This window comes from Polypterus senegalus, chromosome 9 (genome assembly GCF_016835505.1).
Source record: "Polypterus senegalus isolate Bchr_013 chromosome 9, ASM1683550v1, whole genome shotgun sequence".
In the NCBI taxonomy this organism is placed as follows: Eukaryota; Metazoa; Chordata; class Cladistia; order Polypteriformes; family Polypteridae; genus Polypterus; species Polypterus senegalus.
Window position 1 is genome coordinate 31636698 of NC_053162.1, and position 27617 is coordinate 31664314.

The following is a 27617-nucleotide window of genomic DNA, read 5'->3' on the forward strand; positions in this document are numbered from 1 at the left end:
AGGCCCCTTCTTCAGGCAAGATCTTTCCTGAAGAAGGGGCCTGAGTTGCCTCGAAAGCTTGCATATTGTAATCTTTTTAGTTAGCCAATAAAAGGTGTCATTTTGCTTGGCTTTTCTCAACAGTACAATGAAATGCTTAGTTGCACTTGCACTCAAAAAGATAAGTACTGTAGTCAAAAACAAATTAAATACTAATGAAAAATAAAAAGCGTAACAATATTCAACACTGGATTTAAAATTATGAATTTGCATAAAACTACAAGGCAACAGTGATTACATCACCTGTAAGAGTATTATGAAGTATATTTCAAATGTCTGATGACTTGAATGGTAAAAGCAGTTTTTAAATTCTAAAGATGGAAATTTTAGTTTTGTACCACTGTCCAGTGGTTAGCGGAGAAAAAAAAAATGTGATCTTGATCATATTATAGTCTTTGATTATATCGCCTGCTACAGTGTCAGTGTTCATTGATGGCGAAGGTTTCTACCAATGGTTTTCTCTGTTGTCTTCATCCTTAGTAACATTTTCAGTGCAGAATTGGAAGAATTCCGAATCAGTCAGCAAATAAGAAATGGCTATGTTGAATATTTTCTGAAAATCACAAGGAATTGTGAAGACTTGCCAAATTTCTTTGAAAGAATAAAGGAGCACTCATGAGACTTTGATTATTTCAATTACATTGTTTTGTTGTTGTTACTGATAAAGGTGCCCAAAGATTTGAAATTGCAGACTATTTCCAAAACACCTTAATGAGGTAAAAATGGTTTTGGCCCTCTCTCTCTCTCTTTTTGATGATTCAGTTCTAAAGTTTTTCTGATTACAAAAGTAAAGTTATTTCTGTAACTCCAAAATACTTGGTCCTTGATCTTATCGTTATCGATAACACTTTATTGTTAATGATTAGGTTTACAATGGTATTATCAATAAGTTCAAGCTGTGTCTGTCTGTATTTGAACATGGAGTAAAGCTGGGGCATTAAGTATCTCCCACAGTTATAGGCACTGTTGATACTCAACAGAGAAAACATGTTGTTGTCAGCTTTTAGTCTGGTGTCTTCTGGTCAGAAAATTAAAAATCCAAATACAGAGATTGTCTCCAAGCCCCTGTACAATAAATTTGAAGCTCAGTTTAAAGGAAATTATTGTGTTAACTCATGTTCTTTAGTCTATAAAATGTAACCTGGTAGTTGCTTTTAATGTAAAACAAGACAAATGGCATCCTTTGTGGACCAGTTACTGTCATAGGTAATCATAGTGTAACTTACCATCAGTTATAAAGTTAAAATAAAAATGGAGTTCCTCAAGGTTAGTTGTGTGTACTTATGCAAATAAGATTTTCAGCACTTGAGACATACAGTAGATCAAGGGAGAGATGGAGGAGGTAGCTATGTCTGGGAACCACCTTCAGATGTTTGGGTTATCTTCCCTCTCCTTTAATTTGCCACTTCTTGTTCATTCCATCAGTGATGCAGTCTGTCTCAGAATGCAGTGCCATCAGATTAGTCATGAATGACAGAGGGTGTATTCTGTTGCAAGTCTTTTCTTGCTAGTTATATACAGTAGTTTTGACTATTTGTAAGATGAGCCTTGTTGGGATTTCAGACATGGCTGGCTACGAGGATTGTGTTGATCCCCATGGGTCTGGCAGCTGTGGTGAAAGCGGCTCCATGTTCCTTGACCTTGCAAAAGGTCAGAGGCTGTGGATTTCTTATCCTAGTTCTAGCACCCTGAGTTGCATTGTTTGACTTGGTACTCCAATACTGGTGGTGTGGTGAAAGAGATTGATCACATCCTCGTTGGCAGACACTGGAGGCTCTTACAAAACTGCAGGGTCTACAGAAGCACCCAGTTAGTGAATTTTGACCACAGACTTGTTGTTGCTACAACTACTAGATCCAGCACAGGTCCAGTAGGCTACCACCTACTAGGAAAATGAGGCTGGACCTGGCCAGACTCCAAGATCAGGATGTTTCTATGAGTTTGCATGCAGTTTGTGTGAGGAACTTACAGACCTGTGTCTGACTGCTGTTCCTATTGTGATGTGGGAAACCCTCCATGACAAGACCCTAAAGGTTACTGAGGGTTGTGTTAGTGTTACCAGCGTACCCAGTAGGATGTTTCATCTCACAGGACACCCTGCATATCATTGAGAGGAGTCACAGCACAAAGCTTGATGCCAACTCCAATCTGTACCAGGAACTGAGAAGGGTGGGTGCAAAGGCTCTGAGGGCAGATAAGGAGGTGTTTGTTAGAGAAATCTGTAAACGGGTGACACACCATCTGTGGTCTAGCGACCCACGTCATGCTTACAGTGGAACTGAAGCATTATGCACATCCAAATGTGATTTTTGGAGAGTTGCAGTCAGGGCAGGTGATGGAATGGCCCTTATGGATGACACTGCAATTGTGACCCACTGGGCTGGCTACTTTGATCAGTTGTTTAAAGCTGATCCTCCAGTTAGAACGTAGGACATCTCTGTAATTCTTTCAATTAGATGCAAACCACCCAGGCTCACTGAGATTGCACAGCTGTTGAACCAGCTGAAGGTAAGGAAGGCTGCAGAGATCTGTGGTGTCCAGGGTGAATTTCTCCAGGTTGGTGGTAAGGCTGTCCTCCTGGCATTGCAAGCAATCTTTGCTTCCATTTGAGAAACGGGCATCATCCCAACTGACTGGTAAATGGGACGTGTCGTCCCTATCTGGAAAGAGAAGGCTGATCACCAGGATTGTGGCAACTACATGAGGATAACACTGTTCTTGATGCTGGTTAAGGTCCTTGCTAGGGTCATCCTCAGTAAGATCCATGATCACTTGCTCACCTATCAACGACAGGAGCAGTCTGGTTTTATGCCATGATCTTCGCTCAGTCAATGGAGCTCTGATTGGGGCTCCCAAGAGACTAAGCAAGGAGTATGAGTGTCTGGGCTTGCGAGTGTCCTGGTTAAAAACCAAGATCCAGGCCTTTAATGACCTCTTGGGCACAGCCATCAGCCGTGTGTCTGTCTGCGGAGAGAGTGTCGACCTCGTCAAGAGGATTACTTACCTCGGCAGCAACATTCATGCCTCTGGTTTGGACCTATTTACCTTAAACTGTCTTTTACAAAGTATTTTTTCCCCAGCTCTTAACCTTGTCCACACTTGCTCATTCTGTTATGTAATTTGCTGTAACATGTTAAAATGATCAGCAACAGCCCATCTGAAGATTTTCCTGATCTTTTAATTCAATGTTTCCCATAGGATGGATGATGCAGAGGCTTGTTTTATTCTCAGCAGTCGAAATGAGGTGGACCGAACAGCAGCGGTAAGATGACTTATCTTTTATGTTTACTTCACGTCCAAGGCTTTAGCAAGAAGTATGGTATATTATTATAATCATATACATTATCCAGTAGCTATGGTAACATGCCGTTTTATGTAAACATATATACCTTTTTATTTTCAGGACCACCAGACCATCTTAAGAGCATGGGCTGTGAAGGACTTTGCTCCCAACTGCCCACTTTATGTACAGATCTTAAAGCCAGAGAACAAATTCCATGTAAAATTTGCAGGTATGCCCTAGGTCTGCTGTTGAATAGAGATAATAATAAAAACTGTATATACCTGTGAAAAGAGCTATATTCTTTCTCTGTAATGTTTCACTTTTATTAGTGAGGCTATAGCAAGCTTAAGGTTCAATTTGACCTCTGACAGCTCATCATAATAGACAGTTCACCTGCCATATTGAACATATTTTAGTTACGGTCATGGGTCAGAGAAAGTGGAATACGTACATGACACATTATATTTTGGTCCACTTTTAAGACCAATGAGGTCGGCCAGGGAACAGTTCATAGAAAGACTGTTTTCATCTATGTCATCAATATAAACTGTTTAGTGGAAAACATTTGAGAATTAGGGAAAATGGAAGAGAAAGCACAGGGGAGAAATAAAGGAGGGCAGGTTATTGTGCTTTTCCTGAAAGAAAACATAGTTTAGAGAGTCAGCATGTATCTTCTGTTGTTATCTCATTTATGGGACACAGAAGAGTACTTTTCTTTTCTAATCCATCATAGCTGGCACACAGCAGCAAAGACATACTAACATATTTGAGGTCAGATTAAAGTAGAGAAATTGCAATATTTCGGATGAATTTAAATTCATTTAACATGTTCATTTAAGTAATTTGGAAACTAAGAAAAGGGAAAATGGATTTAGATACCTTGAAACTGCAATAGCACTGTCACCCCATGAAAATATTCAGTTAATCAGAAGGTGCCAAAAATAAAAAGGAATTGAAGCAGTCCTAAAAATACCTTAAAGAAAGCAGGAATTTGCCAAATTAGAGATTGTAACTTACAGAATTTGTCTTGCAGATCATGTTGTTTGTGAAGAAGAGTTTAAGTATGCAATGCTGGCTCTAAACTGTATCTGCCCTGCCACCTCCACAATGATCACCTTGTTAGTTCACACATCAAGAGGACAGTGAGTATCAACGCACTCTCCTTGGCTACGCATTACTGGCTTACGTTTGTATGCTTTTTTTTCCCACCTAAAATTGCATTCAAAAGTATAACATATGTAAAACTAACTTATATGTGTATATTTTCTTTTTTGCAATCACACATTTATAGGCCAGACATACTGTATGACATTACTGCCATTATTTTTTTTTACTTTCTATATCTCCTTTGGTATTTTGAAATTCCGTTTGGACATTGATTTTTTTTTTGTCTTGGACTATGTGTTGCAAACAACTTTGTTATTTTATTGATTTACTTAAGGGAATGGTTTTGAAGTTCAGTCCTTGGGGGTTCCTGTGGCTGCAGGGTTTTTGTTCAAATCGGTTTTGCAATCAGTGAAACACTTTAACGCTAATAACCGTAAATGACTGCATCCTAACAATTGTAAGATAGGATAGCTGCCCTGCTAAATTCACATGTTTTTCTCTGATATTTGTTTGAAAAAAAGTAAGTATTACCATAATTGAACATAGTTGTGATTTAATGTGTTTACAAAAAATTAAATGCCTTTGACCAACTCTGAATATATATTTTATGTTTGTGATTGTAAAGTACATGATGTGAATGTCAGGTGAGGTATGTTTATTTTTATTAAACACAAGAAATATGGAGAGGAGACCAACATGACTCTTGAGTAGATCTTAAATAGTGCTACAGACTGATTAGCAAATACATGTAAGAATTCTACTTTATTCTGTACATGTGACTATAATGACACTATAACCTTATAAGAAAGAAACCACTAAACACATTAAAAAGCCAAGGACTGCTTTAAATGAGGTAAGACAGGCAAAAACACTACTAAAGTTTCACTGCCACTGGTAGATGATTACAAATTCAGCCAAGCTAGAAAATGTACGCATTGCATAATATTCAAGTGCATTGAGCATTTCTCATTTTTTACTTCTGCCATCCAAGAGTCAGTTATCACATTTATGTTTATTTAATATTTTTGTAACAGTGAGTCATATTCAATAATGAAAGAGATAATAGAAAGCAATTACAGAACATGTGTTAGTGGACTGCATTAAATATGTGCTTTTTAACAGTTCATTTCAATGTCACGTAGTTAAAAATGTAGCCAAAATAAACTTGTGGAGGCTCAATATCTTTAATACAACACAGATTCCAATTCAAGTGACATAAAAATATCATTAAATGATGTGTGTTAGTGGTGGAGGGTCTGTGATTTAAACACAACATTTTTGAAAGTGTACCAAATAGAGAGATACCCAATAATAATCTGGCATAAAATCACTATCAGTAGTACCCTATGAAAGGATCAGAGTTTCTGGTGGACAGGTAAAAGAAGGAAATGTGCAAAATATAAAACCTGGAGTAAGCCCTGTAAAGGTAAAATTGAAACAGTAGACTAATTTGTACTTGAAGCAAAATGAAAGGTTTCTCTGTTTTAACATAGGGCCGAGGGCCACACGGGATGAACCGGCATTGGGGCGCCGCCTGGCGGTGACCACGGGCCCCTACAGGGTAGGGCTTCCATGTCCTCAACCCGTGGCTCCCCACAGAACCAGGACGGACGCCCCCTCGCGGTCTGGAGGAGGCACAAGCCCTCCTCACGTCCTCCTGGGACCACAATATATATATATATCTATACTAATAAAAGTCAAAGCCATCACTCACTCACTCACTCACTCACTCACTCACTGACTCACTCACTCACTCACTCACTCACTCACTGACTCATCACTAATTCTCCAACTTCCCGTGTGGGTGGAAGGCTTAAATTTGGCAGGTTCATTCCTTACAGCTTCCTTACAAAAGTTGGGCAGGTTTTATATCGAAATTCTACGCGTAATGGTCATAACTGGAAGCAGTTTTTCTCCATTTACTGTAATGGAGATGAGCTTCAACGCCGTGGGGGAGTTTCGTGTGACATCATCACGCCTCCCATGTAATCACGCAGTACATAGAAAACCAGGAAGACCTCAAAAAAGCGCTTAAGAAAACATGCATTATATAATTGAGAAGGCAGCGAAACAATAAGAAGCGAGCGAGTGACATATACAGCTATATTCATGAGTTCTGCTACTCAAAGCACGATGTAAACCTACACTTTAAATTAAGTTCATAGACAGGCTGCCGCTGGCGTTTGTAATTTAGTGCCCACCCATATAAGGCCGTCCGTCAGCGGCAATCCAATAGCAAACTGCCACTAAATATTCACGGGTGAAGGACTGTGCTTATGGAGAGGAAGATGAGATGGTCAGGGTGGTGTTTGACACAAACTCAGCGAAACTGCGAGAGAAAGTTTTAAGTGCCAGGACTAAGGTAACATTAAATACAGCCATGGACATAGCACGAGATGGCACCAGCACAGCTGGGAACCTTCGATGCATGTACACCGAGTGGCTCACGTGAACTGACGCAGTGCACAGATAAAAGCAACAGTTCCAAAGAGCTGAACAAAACCGAATTACACAATTGAAAAGGCAGCAAAAAATATGAAGCGTTTGATACATACAAGCATATTCATAAATGCAGCTACTGTGGAAACAAAGCACACGGTGGAAAAAGTCAATGTCCGCTAAAGGAAGACAGTGTAAAAAACCCGTGCATGCAGTGTGTCAGGTCTCAGATAAAGAAGAAGACGAGCTGTTTATTGATGCAGTAAGAAACGAATCGATGAATGAAACCTGTCATCTTTACAACGATTGACAAACACGGAATGTAACTTGAACACAACACATCCTACAAATACGAACCTGATTGAAAGAAATAATGATAATCAAATCCTTGATGACAGCAACACTCAGTAACACTCACAAAACAAATACTGTATATTGACAGTCATGTTACGTTATTTTTAAAATGTTCCCTTTTCTTTTCTAGCTTTTTTAACACACTACTTCTCCGCTGCCATACGCGGGTATATATATATATGTATATACTGTATATATATCCCGATCTACATACTCGAATAATGGATACTTTATTCGCCATCAATGATTGTTTTGGTAAAGCCATACTCAGTGTATTCATTAGATGAACGGTAAAAAGTAAGGCAGGGAGGATGACTTATTGAGGCATGCAGGCTGTAGTGCGTCAACTCTATCTGAATTGCGATCACATTTGAAAAATATATCTTTTCAAGTTCTATTTAGTCCATATGTGTCAAACTCAAGGGCCCACATCCGCCCGGCGTGTAATTATATCCGCCCGAGATCATTTTATATACTGTATTATTGTTATTAAAGCCGGGTATATGAAGCGCTGGTAACACAATAAACTACAGATCCCATAATGCAGCGCTTCAGCTGCCTTGCCAACACTTACGCGTTAATCAAGTCTAGCTTATGATGCTGCAAGTTATTGCGAAGCTAGCTCACACGATGCTGAAGAGAGAAGTTGATTCTGAAAATAGAGCCTTTAAAAACCGATGGGAGGCTGAGTATATGTTTACTGAACCCGTGTGTCTCATTTGTGGAGCTAATGTGGCTGTAATTACAGAATTTAATCTAAGACGGCACTATGAGACAAAACATCAGGGAGTTCTGTGTTGTGGAGATTCTCAGGATGGATTGCAGGTGCTCATCAGTGAGGCTGAAAGACCTGAATGCAATGCAGAAGATACAGAAAGCAGAAGAATTAAATAAGAATCTGACACTTCAGCGGACGTTTTACCCGTGCACAATCACAAAGTGATTTCAAGTGAAGTTGCTTTTATGGGAGACACAAATGCACCAGTGCAACTTTCCCTGTTGCCAAGTAATGTTAAACCAAGTCGTCACTACGGTGTTCCCAAATCGCACTTTGCTGATAAACCGAAGCACTGAGTTTGCAGGCGCTTTGGTGACTTTGAAGAACAAAAAAAGTCCGTCTACATGCGGCTCGAACCTTGTGCATGTTTGGTAGCACATATCTGTGTGAGAAGCTCTTCTCAGTGATAAAGAATAACAAAACAGCACACAGGAGTCGCCTCACTGATGAGCACCTGCAATCCATCCTGAGAATCTCCACAACACAGAACCTCACACCAAACAGAAACGAACCTGTTGCCAAAAATAGATGCCAGGCGTCCAGCTCTAAAATGACATATGAGCAAAGACAACTTAATGATTTGATTTGTTATTGCTGAAAGGAACACATTTTATTTATATTTCCAGGTTTTGTTATGCAGCATGTTCATATTTGAATTTGTATAATTTTGAAAGGATATATTTTTATGGAGAGCAAAATCTTTTGGGATATTTAAAATCTAAGTTTATTTTTTATATAAATTTACATAAGAGTAAAGAAATTTGAATGTTTGTTCTTTTAAGTTATTTAAGGTTTGAGTTGATTTATTCACGAATAATATTCCTGTCTGTTTTACCATTCCTACCAAAGATATTTCTGTCGACTAAATAAAAATTCCTTCTATTTAAAATTTAAATAGAACTTGAACAAATACGATAGTTCATAATATCCACGCAGACTTGCACGTAAGAGCGGGAGTTATCCGTTTTAACAAGCAGCGTATTGCACTGATACGAAATAGCTGTGTGTGTATATATGTAGATATGTATCTATATGTATATATATGTTTATATATGTGTGTGTGTATGTATATATATATGTGTGTGTGTATGTATGTATGTGTGTATGTATATGTATGTGTATATATGTAGATATATATATACTGTATATATGTGTATATATGTGTATATGTATAGATATGTATATATATATGTTTATGTGTGTGTGTGTGTAAATATATATATATATATGACAGCAACACTCATCACTCACAACAGTGACAAAACAATTACATTGACAATCATGTTACGTTATTTTCAAAATGTTTCCTTTTCTTTTCATTGCTTCTTTAACACACTACTTCTCCGCTGAGCGTGGGTATTTTGCTAGTTTATATATATATATATATATATATATATATATATATATATATATATATATATATATATATATATATATATATATATATATATATATAATATAAAAGAAAAAGGTTAGAATAAACTAAAGAATATGAGTCTGTTAATTTTATCACGTCTAACAAGTAAGGTAATTCTCTGTTTTCTTTATGAAATTTGATTAATCTCACCCATCCCATGAAACTTTTTTGCTTCTGCGATGCTGGTTGTTTTTTTGTAAAGTCTGAGAACATTCAGTGGGCCTATTGCAATAAACAAATTATCTGGAAGGTTCCCCATTCCATTTAGAATTCCACAACCACTTTGTAATCCTTAATACCAGTCCCAGCAGTTTGTTTTCCAAAATGGAAGATCTCCTTCTCCCCAATGTCTTCTGTTCTTGTTTCCGGTTCTTTTTGTTTTGTTTTTTTTGTTTGTTTTTTTTTGCTTCTACCTTCCACAAGATGATGAACTTCCTGTCACAATTTGCTTCACTATAAAAATCCAATCAGCATTTCATCCATCCATCGATCCATTTTCCAACCCGCTATATCCTAACACAGGGTCACGGGGGTTTTCTGGAGCCAATCCCAGCCAGCACAGGGCACAGGGCGCAAGGCAGGTATAAATCCCGGACAGGGTGCCAGCCCACCACAAGGCACACACACACACACACCCACACACCAAGCACACACTAGGGATCTCAAAGATGATCAGTAGGGTTGAGGTCATAGTTCAATGCTCTATCAACTCAAGTTCTATATCAAGTTCATCATACTATTTCTTTACGGGCCTGACATTGTCCAGAGGAACACAGTCATGCCTTCCAAAAAGTGTTGCCACAAAGCTGTCAAAAAATGTCTTTATATGCTGTAGCATTAATAATAACCTGCATGGAAAGAAGCCCCACACCATTTTTCTCCTCTGCCAAACTTTACAGTAGGCAATATATAGTCCAGAAGATGTAATCTGTTATGTTATATCAAAAAGATCTCACAAAAAGAAAGAAAACACTTAAAAGTAAAAACAGAAAAATAACATTGATGAATGAAAACTTTGATGCATGTGGCTCATTGGTATCTGTTGGACTATTATTGTAAAAAGGAAGACACATTTATCTCCACCATCTTTGACATGTGCAGTGCTGAGTGTTTTAATCCTTTTTCCTAGCACATGTTACATATACAGCACTGCCTCACAATTATTGTGCTGTCTAAAGCATCAGGTCAAATAATCCAATGTTTAATCTGACTTTAAGGTCAAATGATACAGTAGGAGTTTGCCAAACACCTTCAATATTCGCAAAAAGAATGCTTCATTTTAATGAAATGAAAAGCTACTGGAAATGTAAAAGAAAGACATGCAATGTATGGAATAGATGATTCATTCATATCTGCTAATAAATGAATGAAGCTGCAGCCTAAACTGAGAGCCAGAGGGCAGCCTACTTTTCAAAAGACTAAACAATATTTGGAAATTTTTATAAGGGATGAAACAGAATGGCATGGGTGCATTCTTCATGGAGAAAATCCATATTGAGTGAATGGGAAAATGCATTTCCTTTATATATTTTCTGTATTATCCATTATTATTGACTGGGAAATAAATACATTTCTTGGAATAGGAAAACCAATACAGTCTCTTCAATAACAAATTGTGGAACCTGCAAATTTTGGCCTTTATCTTTTACTCCTTTTTCAGTTTCCTCTATTAATATTGCAGGGAAGGCCAACAGTCTCCAGAGCAGTGGCAGAAGATGTATGGTCGATGTTCTGGGAATGAAGTTTATCATATTCGACTTGGAGACAGCAAGTTCTTCGGAGAGTATGAAGGGAAGAGCTTCACCTATGCCTCCTTCCATGCTCATAAAAAGTAAGTTGTTTACTGCCAATAATATGGCTATCCAAGTCAAGGGCGTACTAGTAAGTCAGTCTCTGCTCTGTGAAGGCTCATCATCATCAAGCAAAGGAGAATATGAAAAACAGAAGATAACTAGGTAGCTACAACATAATTAATTCATTGGCAAAATATATTTTATGATATGTAAGCATTCCCAATACACTGTGTAGGGATGTCTTTAATGCTGTGATGCAGCAGTGATAGCCGCTGTTTCATTATCTATGAGAAGATGTTTCTTACTTTACTGTATATACTTCAGTTTGCATAGTGTGTAACCATCGATATTTATTAAACATTTAACTGCTGCTCTCCATTGCCTGCCAAATACGTCCACTATATCACATAAACTCAAATCCCTTTCATATTGTATTTCTTATTACTCCAGCCCATTTGTTAATTGTTTGTGTTTGTCAACAAAAAGCAAACATCAAGAACTCTTAAGTAGTTGAGTATTGATTACCTAGATAACAGTTACGAAGCATGCTAGAATTTTAGGAGAACATTTATGTGTGTATCTTTTAAAATACAATATTAGAACTTCTTTTTCACTATTTAATAACTTTTTATCAAACAAAGAAGAATTTAATTTTAAATTAAATCTGCCTTTTGTATATTCATCCAATAAATAAAGAATAATTGTAATCAATCTTTATGTTTGGGCCAGCATGCTACATGAACAATAATTCCCTAGTAGTATCCATCCATTTGGATCTTCTGCGTCATTTCTCTAGCTTTAACTTATATTGTTTGACCTATCTTTTATGTCCTGCTTGGTAACTACTGGCAGAATAGAGCTGATAATATCAATGTTGCTGGAAGTACTGGCACCTCATAAATGTTTGAGTGGCATGCAATTTGTAGCAGAGAGCAAGTGGAGGTGAAGTGGGTTAACATATATTGATTCTTGTAGGTAAATAAGATTGCTAGAATTTAATTTAATTTATGGCATTGGGCTTATGCTGCAGAAAGGGGGCAGTGTATAGTATCTCGAGAGTAAAAATACATACAAGTCTACCTGATCTAATAAAATATCCTGTACTGTTTTCTTTATTCATAATCAACTGTATAATATGAAACATAAAGGAAATAAATTAATCTTTGTTTCCTTTCATTTGCCTAAGAAATATTATAAATGATCCATTTCAGATACACCTTAAATGCTTAAAGTGCTTCAGTACATGTCATGTTTTACTCACCAAGTTGTTTAAGCTTTAGTAATTTGACCATTTCTGCCTTTGATGTATTAAACATTGTGTGGAATTAAAGTTATAGTGAGTTCTTTATTTTGATTGAATATCAATTAGTATGGAGAGCTGATTATTCTGAGAACTTCAATTCACATTTTAGGTATGGTGTTTGCTTGATTGGTGTCAAACGGGAAGACAATAAAAGCATTCTATTAAACCCTGGGCCCCGCCACATCATGGCTGCCTCAGACACATGCTACTATATCAATATTACCAAAGAGGAGAATTCCGCCTTTATCTTCAAACAGGAAGAGAAGCATAATCGCAAAGGCATATCTTCAGGGAGCTTTTACGCTGGTCCTTCTAGACTGCCTGTCCACAGCATCATCGCTAGTATGGGTAAGCTGTAAAGGTGGAACAACTGCCTATAATTTAAACAGGATATCTGCAGTCTTAATACTGTTTGTTCAGTATGGTAGAAAAATGTCCTAGTGTAGCACTATATGTACAGGTTACTACTTTTGCTAGAAAGTCAAGGTTTTGAACTATAGAGCACATGGATGCAGGTTATGACAATTAATTGTTTTTGACAAAGGAGGAATACCACAGATGTATCCATTTTCTGAACCTACTTTTTTCATTATAGGGTTGTGGGAAGCAGCATTGAAGCAACCCTGAAACTCATGGCAACTTAAACATCATAGTGCAGAGGGCACACACTGCCAAAAAATAGTTTGTTTTGTCTTGACCCAATACTAGCTCAAAAACACAGCCCACGCACCTTAAAACAGGAGACACAACATGTAGCTTAAGAAGTAGAACTTAGCTTAACTTCAGACAAACAATTTTGAAAACAGCACATCTATATTATCAAACGTGAGTCTGTGATACAACAAGAAGTAGGACAAGTTTATTGATTGGGGCTCAGGTTTTGTCTACCTAGATTTGTCTACATGATTTGGTTCAGAAAAAGGTGCATAACACTAAGATGTTAAACCATGTACATACAGTAGATAATGATAACAGCATGTAGTACCTTCACTTTTTTATTAGCTATTGTTGAGTAAGCAATAAAACTCTGCTTATGCCCCACTCTTTCACATTGTTGCCAGACATTTTGGTGGATTCTAAGATTGCAGCTGTGATTTTATAATTTCTGTCTCTGGATGCCTTTTATACTGTAGTCCATATAGCATTTCATATTCTCAGTACAAGCTAAAATGTTGATTATTTGTGCATATATGGAAGCAAAGTCTGGCTGTATAATGTGAAAATATAGTAAATGCATACATATATGAATAACCAATTCTAATATAGATCACTGTTACAAAATAATTACTGAACATACCTGTTGTATACTACACACATCCACTCTCTGGGACACCAGTCTAATGTGACAGAAATAGATGCATATTCTTACTGTGTGAGAAGGGAAAGGGGAAGTCCTGCTCAACTCAAAACCAACAGTTTTGTGATATGTTTATTAATGGTAGGTGGCTGGGTATTAAGGAATTAACTATACATTTGTTAAATTTGTGGCAATACCTGCATATGTGTGCAATGTCTGATTATTAAATAGCTAAGTAAAGGCCTACTGAGTGCTTGTTATTTTTAGTTTTTTACATAGTATCAATACATTTTTTTCAACACACTTATCCAGTTCATCATTGTGCATATGTTTTCCTTTATTTTCATTTCTTAGCAGAATAGGCCTGCTTGCCTTCCTTAGTACTTTCTTAATACCTGGGAACTGTATTAATTGTCTTCTTGTTTCTAGGAACAGTTGCCATGGATCTGCAGAACACAGAGTGTCAGCCAAATAGTTGCACCAAGCTGGCATTGCCAACAGAGAATGGAGCAGAGAGCCGGAGACCAAGTATTGCACCTGTGCTGGAGATTGCAGACTCAGCCTCCATTCTGCCATGTGACCTCCTCAGCGACCAATCAGAAGATGAAATGACTCAGTCTGATGATGAGGGCATTCCAGCTCCCGAGTAAGAATCTTTAAATTTATATTTGTTCTTCTGCTCAGGGCAGAAATCTGATTTATCTTCTACATTGGACATTCAAAATTTCTCCAAACACATTTGCAGCAGATTAGTTAAGGTTAGACTTGTTTGGGTTATTTCACAATAGTAATCTTGCTATTGTGTTGTATTGTTGAGCACTGCAAGAATATTGTGTAAACATACTGTTTTTATTGCCACATTTTTCCTCCCTTCTCAATGTTTGATTTTGCTATTCCATGTTAATTTGTAGCTCTGTTTCATCTGGAATTTAAAAGTATTTATTTTTTTATTTATTTTATTTATTTATTTTTTTCAGTTGGTATATGCAATTTAATTTTTAGTTTTTTATAATATTTATTTATTATTTTGTTCCACTGTACTTTCATCATCAGTTGGTATATGTTCAGCACAAACAAGAACAATAAGAGGAGATTTGAGTGCATGGACATGAAAGATGATGGCACATATGAACAAAATGGGAAACCTCCCTGCAATGTGTGCACTTTCTGAGATTCAGTTCCACTTTGCCAGTTTTTTGCCACTTTGCTTTGAGGAAGCTGTGCTAAGTACTTCAACACACAATTTTCTCTGAAACTCACAAAAAAGCAGCAATTGCATACATTTATTTTCCACATTCTTGAAAAGAATTTGAAAGTGAAAATTATATATGTAATAAAATGTCCCAAAGTAAATTCCAGAAGAATAAACTTCTCACAAAAAATAGAGTAGCAACCCAAAACTGAAAATCAGAACACGTACAAGATGCAGTATGCCAAAATATCACAAAGAAAGTTTCCATTAACTAAAAGACTTGTTCTAAACAAGCACGGTGAGAAAAGACTCCCCAAGTGACAACATCTCTGCAAAGAACTGAGGCAAATACTGTGCTTTAAATAATGGCACCTCAGGTCAGTGGCGGCGATAATTAGCAGTTCACCTTTGTAATTGGTTTGTCTATCAAAAGGTTTAAAAATAATTAACACATGAAAGGAAAATTAGGGATAAAAAGCAACAGAACAAATCCTTTGATTGAACGTTTATCTTTATTTGAACAGAAACCTACTTCTTTTATTGACATTAAATTCACTTATCTTGTATCCTTCTTGGAATTATTAACAACAGATACAGTAGATATTTAGGTTCTGTAATCAAATGTGAATTCAACCATACTTAATAAAAAAAAAATCACCACTTTCCATTATTTATCTGCATCAGTGCCTGTCCTCACAATCAAGGGAAGTGTTTTCTTATTCAATGCATACTCTTGTGATGGGATGAAATATTCTACTGCTATTTGTTAGCATGCTGAGTTATTTGAATGAAATGATGTTTAGTTCAGCAGTGTGCTATTGTAATTGATTATTTTGTCACAATTAATGTTAGGTTTCCACATGCTGTTTATCGTGATGTCTATACTGTGCACCATTTATTAATGGTCTCGCTGCTCATTAATTCAGTGATTTAGTGGTTTAAAGCCTGTATTTCATATCCATTAGTACCATACAGCTTTCAGCAATTTGACTCCTACTATAGTGTCATTTTTTTCAGGATGTCTGCCTTTGCAGCTATTTCATCAAAGAGGTATTTGAAAATATTACGACTTTTTTAATCCACATCTCTACAGAATTTTTTCAACAATGTTTCATTTTTCAAATGATTACTACTTTGCACTGCTTACATCTTTTCTCCGACTATGTTAAAGTTTTATCGCTTCACAAAAAAAAAAACTTCAGAGTATTTCTCTACATTACTTTGTGCACTTACATGTAATGTACGGTACTTCTTGTAATTATAATATTTTTAGATGTACTTAGTCCAGGTTGGGTTCAGGATGAGCAAAAACCTATGTTAAGCGGTGATAATGACCCAGGGTCTAACATGACTAATTTAGAATTGCCATTTACCCTAACATACACATAGTTGGCATGTGTGACAAAAACTGGAGTACCCAGAAATACCGAAGTACCACAGGAAGGTACTTAAAGAACATCCAGTGACCAGGAGTGTGATTCAAACCCAGTATACTTGAACCTTGGGGAAAAAAGAACTAATTAATGCACCTCCACGCTGCCCTGCTTGAAATTATGTGAACACTTAATTTCAATGGTGTTAGACAAAATCTTTTATTCAGTTTTATTCATGAAATGACAGACATGCAAAAAATGTTACTGTATTTCATTATTTTATCAGTAAAACAGTTTATTTTAACAAACTCAGGGATCCCTGTTTTTTATTGTGCAGGGACAGTCCCAAGCACCAAACCAACACAAACCCACACTTTCCTGCTCCACCACTCCTCCCAGGCAACCTCGTCCTCTTCCTCCCGATTCTGGCCTCGATTGCTGGGAGGCAGGCCCTTTTATACCCCACCTGGAAGTGATCCAGGTGCCTGACCAGCTGGTCTTAATTGCACCTCCGGGTGGGGCTGATAAACCGTCCAGTGTGGTCGCTGGCTCTCTGCAGCACCCCCTAGCGGCCACCCCATCTCCCAACCGGGCTGCTGTAGTGGACTCCATGTCCCATGGAGCCACGGGGGAGACTGAGGAGGAATCCATTGCCAGGGAGAGTGCCCCCAAGCGCCCCGCGGGAGGTATTGCAAAGTCCATGATGGCTCCCCCGGGACGTATGCATCAGAGGCGTCCCGGCCGGGCATGGGACCCAGCTGTCCGTCACAGGTGTTAGACAAATAATCTTTTCATGAAATGACAGACATGCAAAAAATGTTACGGTATTTCATTATTTTATCAGTAAAACAGTTTATTTTAACAAACTCAGGGATCCCTGTTTTTTATTGTGCAGGGAATGTATGGTGTATGAGAAATTTTTATGTTATGTTTTATCCTTTTTGCTGAAATTCTCTTTCTTTCATCCATCTCCAAATTTACAGTAAAGTTGCCTGCTTCTGAATAAACATTCAGTTGCCTGCGGGACTCGCTGATAGAATGAGACAAACACCGTGCATTGTGTCTTTGTTTTAAAAGTTCAATTCAGTAAATTTAAAATATTCACATTCCTTACTCATTTAACTGAATGGTTCTAAATATAAATAATGTTGCATCATGCAGTTTAGATCTTCTACCCTCCTATTTACTATTCCTCAGTGTTCTATAACTAGTCTTATGCCTTATGTCTTCTCTGTTGTTCAGTTCCTTGCAGTAGCAGTTTAAATTATCTAACTTCTTTATAGTTTGTAGTTTAGCATTTAACACAGTTTTACCATAAAGGCTATCACTAGTTTTTACCAATCTATCGCCAAAAAGCCCTAAACCAAGACACATAGCAAAACCAGCAACTTGACGGTCTGTAAATAAAATTAATTCTGTGCTCTTTGTTCGTACTAGACATTGACATTATATTCTTATCCATAACTTCCTTTGTCTGGCTTTTGGCTCTTTGGTATTCTCAAATGCCTGTTGACAAGGAGTTCAGGATTTCTAGTTATAGCTCTGTAAATGTGATTGAGGACAGAGCCGGTGTCAACAGGTGGTAGAACACATTCTTAACTGAAGGCCGATCATAACCTGCCCCAGAAGTGATGCCAGATGGAGATGTTTGAAAAAGTGTCCCTTGAATGATTCAGGGGATGTAAATATAGTAGGGTTTGGCCTAAAGGGACCTCAGAAGTAGTCCAGGGAACCAATATAAAAGAAGCCAGTAGTCATTGATTCAGTGAACTAGCATCTGATTGAATGTGGATGTAAATTCACTTGGCAAGTGGAAGGAGAGAGGTGCAAGAAGGGAGAGGTGTGAAAGGTCTTTTTATATTGATTTATTGTGTTTTTGCTTCCAAAGTCTTGTAATCTTCATTATTGCCTTTATTTTTATTAAAACTGTAGTTTTCCTTCTATTATTAGTTTTCTTGGCATTTTTAGATTTGGGGACACACCCTTATATAAGGGAATGTGTCAGTCACCATCAGTGTTTAGACCTGAACACTGTTTAAACATGAGATTGAAGCCAATAGCCAGATATTTTAGTGTCTTCTGTGCTTTGTGCTTGTTTCTTTGACAATGATTTTAACTCAGTCACTAAAAATGAAGTTAGCACTTATTAATGCCCTATCACACAGCACAATTGTTCAGACAATTTTCATTTGCTGTTTTCAGTTACTTAATATTTGAAGCCCACATCATGATGTATCATTTGACATCCACAGAATGTCATTCGGACTGGTCTGTGACATACCCTAACTAAATCATATGGGTTTGATTTTCTTTTAAGTCATAGTGATGGGCTTGAGTGTGTGCAAGAGTTAATAACCAATGTGCACTCACCTGGAAGTACAATGTATAAAATGCAACCTCTGAGGGTTAAGGAAGTTGGGTGTTTTAAACCATGCAAACCGAACAGAAGCTTGTCTATCTGATGTCTCATTTTTGTTTTATCATGCTCCTGCGGACCCCCGTGACCCTGTGTTAGGATATAGCGGGATGGAAAATGACTGACTGACTGACAACAGAATGGAAAAAATGAAAAAAGAGCAGGAATTGGAAGTGAATTTGCCATACCTGCAAAGCATTCATACAGATATTGGCACCATCGGGCAGCCCGTTAATCTGGCATCCAGCAAACCTGTTATATTTTAAAAATTTGAAACTGGGATGGAAAGTCATCTCAGAATCTTCTGATTTGTCATCTCCTGCAATTCCTAGTTGTGTGGAATCTGACATCGTCAACACAACAAGATTCAGCAAACGCAGTCACTGACTTTGATACCTAGCCTATAAATAATATACTGCTCAAAAGAATTAAAGGAACACTTTTTAATCAGAGTATAGCATAAAGTCAATGAAACTTATGGGATATTAATCTGGTCAGTTAAGTAGCAGAGGGGGTTGTTAATCAGTTTCAGCTGCTGTGGTGTTAATGAAATTAACAACAGATGCACTAGAGGGGCAACAATGAGATGACCCCCAAAACAGGAATGGTTTAACAGGTGGAGGCCACTGACATTTTTCCCTCCTCATCTTTTCTGACTGTTTCTTCACTAGTTTTGCATTTGGCTACAGTCAGTGTCACTACTGGTAGCATGAGGCGATACCTGGACCCTACAGAGGTTGCACAGGTAGTCCAACTTCTCCAGGATGGCACATCAATACGTGTCATTGCCAGAAGGTTTGCTGTGTCTCCCTGCACAGTCTCAAGGGCATGGAGGAGATTCTAGGAGACAAGCAGTTACTCTAGGAGAGCTGGAGAGGGCCATAGAAGGTCCATAACCCATCAGCAGGACCAGTATCTGCTCCTTTGGGCAAGGAGGAACAGGATGAGCACTGCCAGAGCCCTACAAAATGACCTCCAGTAGGCCACTGGTGTGAATGTCTCTGACCAAACAACCAGAAAGACTTCATGAGGGTGACCCAAGGGCCCCATGTCCTCTAATGGGCCCTGAGCTCACTGCCCAGCAGCATGCAGCTCGATTGGCATTCGCCATAGAATACCAGAATTGGCAGATGCACCACTGGTGCCCTGTGCTTTTACAGATGAGAGCAGGTTCACCCTGAGCACGTGACAGAAGTGAAAGGGTCTGGAGAAGCCATGGAGAACATTATGCTGCCTGTAACATCATTCAGCATGAGCAGTTTGGTGGTGGGTTAATGATTGTCTGGGGAGGCATATCCATGGAGGGTCACACAGACCGCTACAGGCTTGACAAAGGCACCTTGGCTGCCATTAGGTATCAGGATGAAATCCTTGGACCCATTGTCAGACCCTATGCTGGTACAGTGGCTCCTGGTGCACGACAATTCCTGGCCTCATGTGGTGAGAGTATGCAGGCAGTTCCTGGAGGATGAAGGAATTGATACCATTGACTGGCCACCACACTTTCCTGACCTAAATCCAATAGAACACCTCTGGGACATTATGTTTTGGTCCATCCAATGCCACCAGGTTGCACCTCAGACTGTCCAGGAGCTCAGTGATGCCCTGGTCCAGATCTGGGAGGAGATCCCCCACAACACCATCTGTCATCTCATTAGAAGCATTGCACCGATGTTGTCAGGCATGTATACAAGAACACAGGGGCCATACAAAGTGCTGCGTACAATTTTGAGTTGCTGCAATTAAATTTTGGCAAAATGGACTAGCCTGCCACATAATTTTTTCACTCTGATTTTTGGGGCGTCTTTGAATTCAGGGCTCTGTAGGTTGATCATTTTCATTTCCATCAAACGATGTGGCATCCTTTCGTTCCTAACACATTACCCAGTCTATATCAGTATAGATATCCAGGAGGATTTCTTTTTCCCATTTAGATCTGATGTGTTTTCAAAGTGTTCCTTTAATTTTTTTGAGCAGTTTTATATTGTGCCACTGGCTTTAATCAACCAACCTTACCTTTTCAATAACAGCTTTGGCTCAAAGTTACTTTCACAGTAATTGCATTTCTTTCTAAAAGCAGCCTTTCTTCATGTTTCTGCTTAATGCTTAAGCAGACGTGGTGATTTTAACACTGATAGTAGCTCACATATTATCATCACCAGTTTAATGGCCATTTTCCAGGTTTATGCAAGTTGGCATATCAACACTCAGCATGTCACATAAGTATTATAACTTGTCTACTTTCTCCAAAACTACATTGCCTATGTACATTTACACTTACTAAATCCTACACCTTATCCTACACACTATCTTGTACACTAAGTTAACAAAGCCCACTTATCTTTGGGAAATGGATAAATCATCTCTCAAAGTATGATACCAATAACACTGTGCTGTCCTTTTTTAATATATTCAAGTCATTTAAATTTTTTCTATTATTTATATTATTTTATTTGTGGCATTTGTTATTTTTTATCCATTCTTATTTTTTGTTTGCAAAGAAAGAATAATACATAAGATATAAACTATAACAGGAAATATGTTTTATTTTTGTAAGATTGTGACTTATAGATAATATGTTTTGCAATAATAGGAAGATTCACCTGACTGGTTTGCTAAAAGCAAAATGCAAGTTCAGTCAGTACAGGAATCTAATCTAATAATAATAAACTGCACTGCCAAGTTATTTTTCTTTTCAGACTAGTACATAAATAAGTATAATGGAGAAAAATAAAGTAGGAATTTAATCTCAATATGAAAAAAATGACTGAAAAGCATTATTTTATACACCACAGTTTTCTTCCAGAAATTATTAAAATGAGGCTGTAATTTTAAAGTGAGCTGTATCTCTTTTAGATGGATTCAGTCCTTGTTTTTTTTTTATTTTCAAAAGCATCTTGGCCACACTACTGAGCTTTTGCCAAGTGGCAGTTTAACGCCCACCTGCAAGTGAATCATTCCAAGCACCAGCCACCCCAAGTAATATGCCTTTGTACTGAAGCCACAATGCACATTTACATTCTGCCTTTTCATTTATGGTAATACATTACATTTTTTTCTCCCCCTACACAAATAACTACCACTTAGCTAATATGTGGAAATGTTAAAGGGAACAAAGGACCCGTCACTGCTTCTGCGCCTATTTGCAGAGAGTACAACCTCAGTTTAGTACCTGTACAATAAACCTCTTATAGAACATATTGTTTGGACACAGTATGGACCATCATTTATTCTGAACAACGTACAATAAAGACATTAAAGTATACCAAGATTTAGATTGTGGTTTAATACTTATGATTATATATTGGTGATTGCTAGAATTTCAGACCTCTCTAATAGAATACAACATAATTGAGACTGTTTATGTATCTTCATTTTAGAATACCTTGCTTGATGTTGTTTAATTTTGAGCAGCATATGCTTTAAATGAGCACGATTATTTGTTTCTGATGGAGCCATGTATACTTTAGCATCATGGATGTGCCTATAGCTTTTTACTTAAGTTAGAATGGCGAATGATATCTAATGCAGTGTTATGGCTTTTAGAAATTGTTATTTTTTACAGGGTGACTTGTATCATCTTTTCATGTTGTCTACCCCTGTGACTCTTTAGATCTTTGCTAACTGAATCATCCACTTACTGAGTTCTCCTAGCTATTCATTATACTTTATAGTGGGGTTCAGGGCTGGGGCAAAATGTAGCCTAGGGCAGGGGCGATCTGGATGCTATGCCAATTTCTCTCTCCCCCCCACCCTGCTTTTTATGTCAATCAATCATGAAATCTTTATTTTATATAGCACATATTACCTACACAGAGTAAACATTGTGAGGTGCAGAGCAAAGTGAATAAAAGTACAATTGAAATAAAAAAAAACATAAATTACAAGAAAACAACAAAAAGGACTCTACAAGGGTAATAGTGAACTAGAGAGAAGACTGACCATAAACTACAAGTGAAGTCAGCATAGTACAGATTTAGACTCGTGGCTGATCAAAATGCAATAGAGAAAAGGTTATAAGCAACATTCTATGTCGCCTTCACATTGAAAATGATTTCCAGATAGTAGGAACTACAAAAGTAAATGAGCCTTAGTCAAGAGAAAATGAATTTTCAAATTGTAAGGAGTCCAGCGTCAGAGAATTTTAGTTGTCTGAAATGATCATATGAGGCAATGGTGTAAACTGGAGGGTTGAATTGAAGTGTTTTATATGTCGGTTGAAGAATTTAAAGCAGTAAAGCTTTTTAACAAGAAGCTTGTGTATTTAAGCCTTTTGAGGAATGAGGTATTTATTATGCTTGGTCATAGTCAAAACTGTGGAAGCTTTTTGGGCTTATTATAGGCTATTTGTACTTGGAGCTTGCTTAACATTAAACAGGGCGTACTAGTTACATTATGCAGATAAATTTTTAGCTTAATTTAAATGTATACTGTTAATAATTAAACGAGCGGACAGCGGTAGCAATGAACTGGCGCCCCATTCAGGGATTGTTCCTGCCTCACTCTGTGTGCTTGCTGGGAATGGCGTGACCCTGGATGGATAGATGGATGGAATAATTAAACATGTACTATGAAGATATTTCAATGTTTCTTGAAAGTTTTGAAGATTCAGCGTTCTAAGACATTTGTTTAAATGATTGATATTGATATTAAAATGAAACTGATTGTGTGGCGATTGGTTACTTGGAGAAAAAAAGGAAGAACAGGAGTTGGGGGTTAGTATGTTTGAAAGGAGACAGTACTGCTGCAATAAATCATTTTATCGAGGGTTGCATATGGCACAGCAAGCATCTTGTGGGAGGCAGGAACAGTCTCTTGATGGAGCGCCAGCTTGTTGCTACCACTGCGCCACCGTTCCCCAATGTTTTATACATGCTTTAATTCCTATCATCATGAAAATGATATCAAGTATACATCTTAGTATTTGAATTGTTCAGAGAGCTGTAACATTGTGAATGTAATGGATTCTGTGTCCTGTCGGTGTAAGAGAAAGCCTGTTAAAGAAGAACATAGTGATTCACACACATAGAGTACATAGAAGAACAAATAGAATACGAAGCATTTAACATGCAACTTTAGTTATGATGTGATTTGAGAAACAAGTAAATTAAACAATTTTAAGATGAAGTTTATTACGTTCTACTTTTATGACTAATGACTATTAAATGACTTTAATGACTATGTGATTAAAGTGGAAATTTCAACCTTTTTTTCTTTTCTCTGTACCCTAATACGTTTCTGTATGACACTCAGACATTGGGCAATGACTCGCCTTTTTACAGCGACCTTGATATCTTACCACTTCTCTTTTATTTCGGGGACTGTGTGACTTTCTGAACTTGAACTTTCAAGTTTCTTCGCTCTCTGTATCACTCGTTCGACTTCCTTTTGTTGTTTATACCACTGCTTAAGCCAACAAATAGTAATTTTAAAATGAACAATTTGCATCAACTTTATTTATTACACTCATAATATTATTTTATCATGAAAGTTCAATGTGAATTTTTGTTATACCTAAATTGAATGTTCAGTTGGTGAAGTGCAAAAGAGAGACGTTATAAAGTCATCTACAAAAGGTGTGTAGTGGTGGGTATAAATAGTATCATTAAGGGTCTGACCAAAAAGATTGTTTAATATGAGATCTACTCATACTGTATCTGCTTGAATGATGCTACTTAACTCATTTTTATTCATTTAATATTAGTTTTATCTTATGCTTACATGTTGGCTACCATGCATACTTCTATTTTAATTCTGCTCTTTCTGCCTTTCCCTATATAACTTATACCCTGGGCACCTGGAAATAATTTAGCAATGCTTCTCTTGATTTTTGTCAGACTTTTGTTCATATTATTATTATTATTATTATTATTATTATTATTATTATTATTATTATTATTATTATTATTATAAATAATCACATTTGTATAGTAATGAAAGTTTTCAAGGTCGCTGATTCAACTGTATGAGTTTGTTCTGGATTTCCACAACCTTTATGTAAAGTGTGTTTTGGCTTTGGTCTTAAATGTGGTTCCTCTTAAACTTCACCAGTATCCTCCAGTACATGATTGGCTATTTATCCTATTAATATCAGAATCAATGATGATAATATAAGTAACAGAGTAAAGATCCAAGCACAGACACCCTGAGAAACTCCAGTGATTGTATCACTGCATTCTGAGTATTGTTTTCCTGTCCGTATTCTGTCTCTGGCCAATTAGCCTAATTGAAATTGACTGTTATCTCTCTATTATAAAAAAAATTTTGGGACAAGATGAAACTTTGTTCCTGCGACAAGACATGATCTTTTGAAGAGAGACAGAGAGACACTTTCACGTCCCACAAGACAGTCAAGTCACATCATACTTGCAAACTTTGGAAGCAAGTCCCATGAGACAGTGACTTTTACAAGTCACGGCGTACTTACAACCATTTTCAAACAAGACCACGGTCATCTAACCTCTGAGTTGTTGAAATGCTTTTGGCGGACACACTTCCTGTGCTCTCATCTCTTAAAAATTTTATACGTTCTAGATGACACGTCAACAACTAAGTAAAGAAGAAAGAGCAGCGCGTCAAAAAGTGACCCGAAAGCATTGGAGAGAAAAGAATGCAAAAAAGAACAAAAATAATCTATATGCAAATTCTGAAAATAAGGAAAGTGTCAGCCCATCCCACAAAACTAGACTTTATGCTAAGAGATTTAACCACACCCGGGGCCGGAAAAAGACAAAGTAGAACGTTGTAAAGAATTCAAAAATGTTGGCATGATACACATGCAGAGCAGATTAGAGATAATAAAAGTAGGAAACTTTGAAAGTCTCAAAAAAATGATAGCAAAGATCGCATTAGTGCAAACAAACGGAAAGTATTACTTGGTGAAATAATGGAACAGCGAAAAGAGATCTAATAGTGTTTGAGGATGTCTGGGGGAGAAGAGAGACAAGGCAGTGAGACAAAAAGGACAGCTGCTGTACAGGCTTTTAAATGTTCGAAGTACAGCATGGCAAGCACATCATGCGGAACGGCAGCAGCAGCAATGCAGCAGCTGATCAATCAAAGAAGATGTAAAAAAAAAATTGTTTCCAATTGTATTACTGTTTAAGAGTGGAACTGTATCGAATAAATTTTAAAAGTAAATTTGTTGTATGCTTTAATTTTGTCTACTTTACCAGTTGTTTATTCAAAAACCTCAAACAGTCGGGGTTTTCAGGAACTTCTCAGGAATACTTGCTGGCTATCACGTAGCATATTCCATGCAAGTGTTCTTCTATTTTATCATTAGAATTTAATCTTAAACTCTGGAAAAGTATGTACAGTGCATCCGGAAAGTATTCACAGCACATCACTTTTTCCACATTTTGTTATGTTACAGCCTTATTCCAAAATGAATTAAATTCATTTTTTCCTCAGAATTCTACACACAACACCCCATAATGACAACGTGAAAAAAGTTTACTTGAGGTTTTTGCAAATTTATTAAAAATAAAAAAACTGAGAAATCCCATGTACATAAGTATTCACAGCCTTTTATGCAATACTTTGTCGATGCACCTTTGGCAGCAATTACAGCCTCAAGTCTTTTTGAATACGATGCCACAAGCTTGGTACACCTATCCTTGGCCAGTTTCGGCCATTCCTCTTTGCAGCACCTCTCAAGCTGCATCAGGTTGGATGGGAAGCGTCGGTGCACAGCCATTTTAAGATCTCTCCAGAGATGTTCAATCGGATTCAAGTCTGGGCTCTGGCTGGGCCACTCAAGGACATTCACAGAGTTGTCCTGAAGCCACTCCTTTGATATCTTGGCTTTGTGTTTAGGGTCGTTGTCCTGCTGAAAGATGAACCGTCACCACAGTCTGAGGTCAAGAACACTCTGGAGCAGGTTTTCATCCAGGATGTCTCTGTACATTTCTGCAGTCATCTTTCCCTTTAATCTGACTAGTCTCCCAGTTCCTGTCGCTAAAAAACATCCCCACAGCATGATGCTGCCACCACCATGCTTCACTGTAGGGATGGTATTGGCCTGGTGATGAGCGGTGCCTGGTTTCCCCCAAACGTGACGCCTGGCATTCACACCAAAGAGTTCAATCTTTGTCTTATCAGGCCAGAGAATTTTGTTTGTCATGGTCAGAGAGTCCTTCAGGTGCCTTTTGGCAAACTCCAGGCGGGCTGCCATGTGCCTTTTACTAAGGAGTGGCTTCCGTCTGGCCACTCTACCATACAGGCCTGATTGGTGGATTGCTGCAGAAATGGTTGTCCTTCTGGAAGGTTCTCCTCTCTACACAGAGGACCTCTGGAGCTCTGACAGAGTGACGATCAGGTTCTTGGTCACCTCCTGACTAAGGCCCTTCTCCCCCAATCGCTCAGTTTAGATGGCCGGCCAGCTCTAGAAAGAGTCCTGGTGGTTTTGAACTTCTTCCACTTATGGATGATGGAGGCCGCTGTGCTCATTGGGACCTTCAAAACAGCAGAGATTTTTCTGTAACCTTCCCCAGATTTGTGCCTCGAGACAATCCTGTCTCAGAGGTCTACAGACAATTCCTTTGACTTCATGCTTGGCTTGTGCTCTGACATGAACTGTCAACTGTGGGACCTTCTATAGACAGGTGTGTGCCTTTCCAAATCATGTCCAATCAACTGAATTTACCACAGGTGGACTCCAATTAAGCTGCAGAAACATCTCAAGGATGATCAGGGGAAACAGGATACACCTGAGCTCAAGTTAGAGCTTCATGGCAAAGGCTGTGAATACTTATGTACATGTGCTTTCTCAGTTTTTTTATCTATACTAATAAAAGGCAAAGCCCTCACTGACTCACTGACTCA

The 27617-nt window shown here is 37.8% G+C and overlaps 1 protein-coding gene across 1 annotated transcript in view; it reads left to right on the forward strand.

Annotated features, from left to right (window-relative positions):
• LOC120535477 (potassium channel subfamily T member 1-like) overlaps positions 1 to 27617 on the forward strand; it is a 146205-nt gene that overhangs the window by 42990 nt on the left and 75598 nt on the right. The window contains exons 13-18 of the mRNA XM_039763358.1: positions 3238 to 3301; positions 3443 to 3551; positions 4356 to 4464; positions 11099 to 11248; positions 12623 to 12861; positions 14240 to 14456. Of these exons, the coding sequence (XP_039619292.1) occupies positions 3238 to 3301; positions 3443 to 3551; positions 4356 to 4464; positions 11099 to 11248; positions 12623 to 12861; positions 14240 to 14456 (888 nt within the window). The remainder of the gene's footprint in view (positions 1 to 3237; positions 3302 to 3442; positions 3552 to 4355; positions 4465 to 11098; positions 11249 to 12622; positions 12862 to 14239; positions 14457 to 27617) is intronic.